The sequence below is a fragment of the Haplochromis burtoni genome, unplaced genomic scaffold, assembly GCF_018398535.1.
Source record: "Haplochromis burtoni strain Fernald_Lab_line unplaced genomic scaffold, NCSU_Asbu1 Contig_1202, whole genome shotgun sequence".
In the NCBI taxonomy this organism is placed as follows: Eukaryota; Metazoa; Chordata; class Actinopteri; order Cichliformes; family Cichlidae; genus Haplochromis; species Haplochromis burtoni.
In genome coordinates, this window is record NW_024583563.1 from 38,712 (window position 1) to 47,223 (window position 8,512).

General features: G+C 37.8%; 1 protein-coding gene across 1 annotated transcript in view; it reads right to left on the reverse strand.

Moving 5' to 3' along the window:
• Positions 1-3,868: 3,868 nt before the first annotated feature.
• LOC102309528 (beta-1,4 N-acetylgalactosaminyltransferase 2) overlaps positions 3,869-8,512 on the reverse strand; it is a 22,137-nt gene continuing 17,493 nt past the window's right edge. The window contains exons 6-7 of the mRNA XM_005952166.3: positions 5,599-5,827; positions 3,869-5,510 (exon numbers count right to left, since the gene is read on the reverse strand). Of these exons, the coding sequence (XP_005952228.2) occupies positions 5,317-5,510; positions 5,599-5,827 (423 nt within the window). The 3' untranslated portion in view covers positions 3,869-5,316. The remainder of the gene's footprint in view (positions 5,511-5,598; positions 5,828-8,512) is intronic.

Consider the following 8,512-nt stretch of genomic DNA (forward strand, 5'->3'; position numbering starts at 1 on the left):
ATTGGGTGACAGGTTTTCTTATTTGTGTGAAGAGTTTTGCAAAATTAGCCAATAGTTACAAAAAATGTGCTTAAGCAATCAGAAAAAACTGTAAATGAATACATTTCCAACCATGGACATATTTACCTTTTACAGGTACAGATTATAATATTAGCAGATGTTTAGCTGCACCTACAATAAAACTTTATCTTGAGTATATAGTCCACACATTCACTATTCAACATATTTGAATTTACCAAATGGATCTTAAATTCCAGGAATTAGTATGTGCATCATACTTCAAGAGAGATTCAAGATTCTTTATTTGTCACATGCATAGTTATACAAGTACAATACGCAGTGAAATGTATCCTGAAACCCTCCTCGACTGTGCAAAAGGGGAGAGAAGTACATTATATACATTATGTGAATATATACATGGGGGACTTTATGTGCAGTAAGTGGCATTGTGTGGAACAAGTGGGTGAATTCTGTACATTAAATGAATTAAATAAAACAGACAATCTCAAATTTTTTAAATTAAAAAATCTGAAATTTACATTGTGCCGGTGGTTGTTAGAATGTCTGGAAGAGAGTCCTGGCTCAGTCACTTATGGATGCTTATGGATACTTAAAGATTTAAATATATTTATGACCGGCTATCCAAAAAAAATGTTGGGACCACATATAAAATTGAAATAATACTGAAATCACTGATAACCCTATACTTGAAAATGTAACAACATTTAAAGTAAACATGCTTAACATGTTTACTTTACCCAGAACCTGCTAGAAAACACAGTAACAAAAAGGTTAATGAAGCCATTGAGATTTTTGTCATTTCTTTATTAATGTGATAATATGACCATAAACATCATCAGTTTTCCTAAACGTCCTCAAAGTAGAAAGATGCCCAAGGAAACAACTGAAATGAACATACACTGCCTTCACACACATATGAACTTGAGTGACATCTCATTCGTAATCCACAGAGTTTAATATGATAGCCAACCCTTTGTAGCTATAAAAGGTTGGATACTTCTGGGATGGCTTTCCACAAGGTTTACGGGTGTGTTTGTGGGAATCTTTGACCATTCTTCCAGAACCACTTTTGTGAGGTCTGTAAACCATGTAAACCATAAAGTTTTATTTTGCTATACTCTTGACAAAACATTTGTTTTGCTGTCTAAGTTTAGCCAACTACAAAATGGCACCTATGTTTATTGTGTGAAGCTAGTTTTCTCCTTTGGTATATACACATTTAGGTTATTCATATATATTTGTCATTTTTATTTTTTATTACTTTTTTTTTTAACAGTGAATTTCCAGAACTTTAGCCTAATTTTCTGATTAAGTGCTTCTGTCTGCCATTGGAAGAAAAAGCAGACTAAAGTACACATTCAGAGGCAGGTGAGGTGGTGGGTGCTAAAGTTACATCCATAAAATTTTGGATCAAGACAGTTTTTGTACTTTTGCCTCGCTACATCACCACAGCAGATTTTAAATCAAACAATCCAAACGTAATTGGAATGCAGACTTTCAGCTTAAATCAAGTGCTGACAAATATGCAAAAAACTAAAGGCACTAGGATACATTCCACATTAGTTACTTTGCATGCTACTGCAACATCATCTGACTGTCATTTCTTTTTGACATCTGACTGGTCACTTGGTGTTCGCTCTCTCTGCGGTAGAGTATCACTTCCTGTTCCTGCTCAACACACAGTGGTGTTTTTGAGTAGCTTATCTGCTTAGCAATTTAATTAAAAACTTTTAGATACCTCCTTTTTTATAGTATAATCTACACGTGCTTCATCCGAACCACACTCTGTGTACTCACTTCTAAATTATAGCCAAAGTATTCACTCACTGTGTCTTTACTGTATCGCTAGCTTAGCTTAGCTCGTAGCCAACTTGCTAGCAGCATGGTCTCTTCACCTGTCCCTCCTGCACTTTCCTGCTCATTGCGTCAGATGTTTAGTTACTCCTCGGCCTCCTTTAGTAGTAGTGATACTTGTAACAAATGTAGCACATTTGCAGCTCTGGAGGCCAGGATTACTGAATTGGAGACTCGGCTTCGCACCCTTCATTCACTCATAGCTAGCGTAGGCCCCGATAGCTTTTACCCGGCATGTTTGTTCCTTACATTGGAATTTGGAGGTGTGTGTGTGTGTGTGTGTGCGTGTGTGTGTCAGAGTGTGACCCCATAAATGACTTCCCTAAACCTGCTGGTCTGGAAAGTCCAAACAACAGAAGAATTTACTGAATACAGTAAAACAAAACAAAACAAAACCAAAACAATTATGCTGCATCGTTTCTTCTGTTTCTATTTGGCCACAACACCTCATCCACATCACAAGCAATATTTTCACTGGCCGATCAGCAGGGCAAATATCGCCTAGCATGGCGAATCGAGAAAAAACTAAAAAGCGTGGGTGGACAGTGAACCAGTCTTCATCGTCCTCATCCTCCTCCTCCTCTTACTCTCACTCCTCTGGCTCTGCCTCTGTTTCCAATGTTGGCATCCATTGCACCAAAACAGAAGAACTCACCTGTTGCCCTTTTATAAAGCTCTGATTTTTTCATTGCAATTATGTGTGAAAGGTGTTTACCTATGTGATGAGTTTGTATGCAAAGTAGGGCAACTGAGTTTACAATTTTGAATGACAGTGTGTTTCTTGTGAAAACAAGAGATTTTCTTCATGAAAAGAGTTCCAAATGCAGAGAATTATGTGTAGTGTTTTGAAAAAAGTGTGTTTTAAAACTGCAATTTGAGTGTAAAGCAGGAATTATGCTTGTAGTTTAGCAGAATTGGTTTAGGGGGGTGGTGCATCAGTTACATGTGGTAGTCACTGTGTCTGAAGTACAAGTAATTGTGTGTAAACAACTGGAAATAACTGTAATATTACTGTTAATACTACTCTGAAAATAAAGGATCACTAAGAGTTTTCACTTTCCTGAATCGCCTGAAACTTTCCTTAGGTGTCTTCTCTGTGTTGACTAATCGGATAACAACATATTCTCAGGGCTATCTTGATATGATCTTCTTCTGCAAGTACTTTAGGAGGAAAAATCTGAAATTCATTTCCTTATGAAATAGGAAGAAAGCCACATCAGAAATGTTCTAAGTGGCTGTCAAGAATCCATTTTGTAGAAAAGCAGAATGTGAAAAGAAAGACTGAGATATGCCAATTACACAAGAACTGGACTGAAAATCACAAGCCTAAAAATACTCTACAAACCAAGTACACATCATAAGATATCTTGGGTGTTTTGCACACCCACTTATAGATACACAAGGATACTTAATATAATTTTTTTTAATTTACTTAATTGAATTAATGAATTTATCAGCCACAGGCAAGGCCAGAGCTGGGAATTGTTTGTGGAGGAGGAAGGAAGGTTATATGTTGTCAGTACGGACAAACACATTTTTAAGTTTGTGTGGATGAAGAAGAGTGATCTTTATCTTTACTGAGTATTTGTTAATCATTTCATCACAACACACAATTTAACATCTCATCCTAAATTAAAGATTAAAGATACTGCAATAGACAATAAACTCCAGAAAACCAGGAATCAACATATGAACATTATCTGTGCAAAGACTGATACTGCTGAAGTAAAAGAGCAAAGTCACAGAGGTGTTTATGAATACACAGCCAGGCGTTTTGCAATCTGGTCCATTTTGGCACAATCTGTGAGTTGAAATTTCTTAGGTATTGATATTGAACAGAAGAAATGATTTAACTTCATCTAAATACCTTTAAAATGCTTGTTTTTCAATAATTTTTGAAGAATTACTCATAAATGTTTTAAGTAAAAAAAAAAAAATTGGCGTGTAAGTATGGACTTATTTTGCAAGAAAAAATTGTGAACGTGTGATTAAAGAATAAGTGGCAAAGGTACCAGTATCTATTAAAATATGACAGGAACCTAACCCAACAACAGAAACAAGAGAGATACATTAAACATAAAATAACTAAATATGAGAGCAGTTATGTGACAGTAATATCTCTGTTTTCCTTTCCAATCCCATACCAGGTAAAGTTCAGGCTGGTATCAACAATACTGATTCAATATCAGTACTTTGTACAAGAACTTAATGTGCTTGGAAAATCAAAATCAGCAGTATTGTATTTTAAATTATACCTTAACAACAAATACAAGACATCACACTACTTGTTCTTATTGTTTAATTATGAAGAATTATCATACAAGAGGGAAAAAACCCAGTCAATGTCAAAACCTTTAAAATATTCAATTAACAATGACTCAAAACAAATATGACTGATTGAAAACAACAATAAAGCTAAGAACCATTTTCATAGACTATCTATCTATCTACCTACCTACCAATCTATCTATCTATTATATGAAATATTCTGAGTTATTTTTAAAGCCTACAGTGACTGTTTTACTACAAGTAGGCTGCATATTTTAATGATAGCTAGCCTATAACATCCACTTTATACAACCTTGCCGTATTAAATTTAAGCCAAATGAATTAATATCTCTCTCCTCCTGTTCAGTTCTCCTCATCATAAACGTCTATTCTGTTATGATTTACTTGTGTTTGTCTTTGACAAAAACTGTGGTCTTGTCACAAACTGTGTCTTGGCTGTTACATTACACTTACAATCAGCCATTATTATCAACGGATTGAGTAAGCACACAGGACATTTATACATCTGTATTTTGCATCCCACTATAACAGGCGGATGAGGAAGTAGTTCCTACCAGTCATTTCAATGATCACAATAATATAGTTACTTCCTACTGCTTTTCTGTTAATGATAAAATCCAATTTTCCCCAAACTACTAAAATAGACACATTATTTGGTATCGGAGGAATCAGTATTTCAGTATCAATCCTTGCACCACTAGACAAGAGAGGGAGAAGAACAGTTAAGGAAACAACAAAGAAACTAAACATAAACATATTCAAAGTAGGACCTGAAACTGAATGAAAATTCAAGTATTCTAAACTAGAACAGCATCCAGCACTCCATAAAAACAAGGCAATAAGAGGAACTCAAACTATTGTGTTATTACTAGATATATTAGATTAACAATAAAAACAATAAAAACATGACCTTATGACACTAACCCTATCAACAATAGCATAAGAAATCAAACTGCCTATAGAATTATAAAGAAATAAAATCAGGAACAATAAAACCCAACAGAAAGAAAAAAATAGCTTTATTCACATGAATCCCAAGCTCTGTCATTCCTGGAGTAATGGCTAAACAATTAAAATGAAAGAGACGAAAATGTTCAGATTAAGTGCAATATGTAATGACAATAAGTGACCCTTATGTGCGTTTATGGTCTTCTATCCATATCTAATGCACTTAAGGTGGTTTTTGAAAAAGTGAAGCTGCAGTTTGAATTTGCCTTCACTTCTTTGAGGGTATCTGAATTTGTTGTAGGTAGGATTACGGTTTTCCTGTGTTTTGGGTTGATGGTCAATTATCACATCACCACATGAGGCAACCATCAAAGAGCCCAGGCCATCCATGAAGAACTCTAGAGTCAGAAACAAACATTTCCCATTTAAGAAAATATCATCTTAGTGCCATTTTCAATCTAAACCCCTTTTGAGGTCTGGACTTACCTGAATGCGCTACTCGTTGGAGCTTGGGGTCAAATCTCACCCTCTGCATGGCATCTGTACGAGCCAGGAAGAAGTTGACCACTCCACTGGCCAAATGGCATTGTGGGTAACCAGGAAGATGGTGGAATTTTCCACCAGATTTCCTGTATAGGCAGCCACCTTCATTTTCATCTCCTTCCTCATATAGAATAGAAAAGTAAAAGCGGTTCCCTTGTACTGACCCACCAACCTAATTAGAGAAAAACAAAAAACCCATTATAAAATCAACACAATACAGTACAACAGAATCCATGTAACCAAGGTTCAAAACTGGTGATTGAGAAAAAATAATCTTGAATTATTATTCAAGATTAGATTAGGCCACGTTAGAAGTCTAGTTTTTTTTCAGATGCTTTCTGTCCAGGGGTCTGTTACATAAACTAACCTTTGCTAAGCCTGATTTGGACTCTTCAGTTGGTCTTTGTTGAGATCAACAGTTAAAGTGAACACAATCTGGAATGTTTTTCTGTTTTTAAATCTGTTAGATGCTTTCTTACAACCTTCAAAGACCAATCCCTAAGTTATAATTTGCATTGGTTGCATCAAACAAACTTAGATGCATGCTCATGTCTGGTCAAAGCTCTTCAGTAAGTTGAAACAGATGTGGAATCAAACTTTCAGTTGGTTCCACATTGTTGCATTTTCCCAATTCAGGGGTTCTGTCCTTGTTCATGTCTAAAAGTTTGCTTGTTGTAAACTCATCAAGTGCTATATGCTGCATACAAATGAAAGATTTTGTCTTTAAAGCTGTTCTTGACTAGGCAGAAAATTGATGTTAAGTCCAATTGTTGAATGTTTGTCATTATGCTTCTTAAATTTGTAAGGTCTTAGTTCAATCTATAGGATCAAGACATGCCTTTGTCCCTGACCACCTCTCCAGCCACTCTGTGCTGGGGGAGGATTATTACACATCCCTTGTGAAGATTCTGTTTGAAGTTTGGTAAGCTTCCTGCCCTTTGTATGGCTTCACTGTGTTATCCATGGTGAACCATACATTGGGTGTGGGGGAGACTACCCTCTTTATGACCAGGATGTTGTAGAAACAGTTGTGATCAGGCACACACACACACACACACACACACACACAGAGATGGAGATGACGCCGCCGCAGTCTGCTAGCAGCCAGCGTCTGGGACGCCTGACGAAAGCCCTGGTGCTTAACTTTGTCACCAGGCCGGTCGGGATGGATGGCGATTGAGGGGATCCAGAGATTCTTCCCATGAACGGAAACAACACGAACAGTGAGTACAGAAGGCCTTAGAGAGCGGCTACGTGACCGTGCGGTTAAACGCAGTTACGTGAGTGCGCAAGCTGTGCATGTAGACGCAAGCTGCCTGGCTTCTCCGCCAGTGTTGTTTTTTTTTTTTTTTTTTATCTTTTTGATTTATTTAAGGAGGTAGGTTTGGCTTCTCCGTCAATGTTTTAAGGAGGGTTAAGACGGTTTCTCCACCGAAAGGAGGATAGAGCTCTAAAAAATAAAAAACGTTTTTTCTCCGCAGTTAAGGGCGTTGAGTGTTTGGTTTCTCCACCAATAATAAGGAGGGTAGAGCTCGCCGCGGTAAGGGAGGTTATAGGCCTAAAGAGAGTGTGAATGAGCGTATGTGTGTGTGAGTGCCAGTAAGTGAAGGCAGCAGCACAGAAGGAAACCTAAGTGGTGTTAATGGAATTCTGTGACCTGTTGTGTACACGTAGCCTGGGTTTTGGGGTAATTCGCGTTTCCTGCCACAAACGTAAAAGAAGTCCGCCTTGAAAGAGGATGAAATACACTGCAAAGTATTCATTGGGCAGCACGTGGTGTGTGGATCGTTGACGAATGAAGTGAAATTGTGCTCTAAGCAGAAGTGAGTGTGAGCGTGTCTGACGTCACGGTGTGTGTGAAAAGGTATCCAGCTGGGGCAGACATGATTCTGCAGATCACCTGCCCAGTGGACAAAAAGAAATAAAATAGTTGTGTTGATGAATGATAGCATGAAGAGTGTTTGGTGTTTCTCAGCCTGAAACAACTTCAATGCTACATTCTGTTTTGGAGAAAAGGACAGTTTAAAAAAAATCAGAGAGAGAGATGTGTGTTGTTTAAAGCAGTGATGAGAATAATGAAAGTGTGATGAGAGAGGAACACAAAAACATACAGAAAATGCATTAACTATACTAACCCTACATGCATATACACAATAAATGATACTCATGAAGACCAGACAGCATCTTAAGCATGAGATTCTGTTAGTCATCTTGTCCAAGTCACTAGTAAGATGAAAGTGATACATAGACTAGTGGACTGAATATTATAGGAGGACAGATGGTTGCATCATAGAGGAGAAAACAGAATGCTGATGAGAGGACTTAAATGAGTGAGCTGAGTGAGCTGATTGTGAGTTTCTGGTGTGTGAAGAAGTTTTACCATGGCACACATTTAGTTACATGAGAAGAAACTTATTATGTGATGAGACAACAGGGTTATGCTGTATGTTGTGTGTGATTGGATGAATGTTTGAGATTAAACTGGCTGTTGATTTGTCTTTTGTTACTAAGTTGAGCCTGCCAACAGATCCAACAGATCCACAGAGGATGCCATCGCCCACGTCCTACACACCACTCTCAGCCACGTGGACAAGAAACAGGGTAACTATGTGCGAATGCTGTTTGTTGATTACAGTTCAGCGTTTAACACAATAGTGCCCTGCAGACTGTTCACAAAGCTCAGGGATCTGGGACTTAACAGCCGTCTGTGTGCACGGGTGTTGGACTTCCTCACTGGCAGAACTCAGGTGGTGAGGGTGGGCAGGTGCTTCTCCAACAGCATCACCATCAACACAGGAGCACCTCAGGGATGTGTCCTCTCGCCACTGCTCTACTCCCTCTACACTTCAGACTGTGT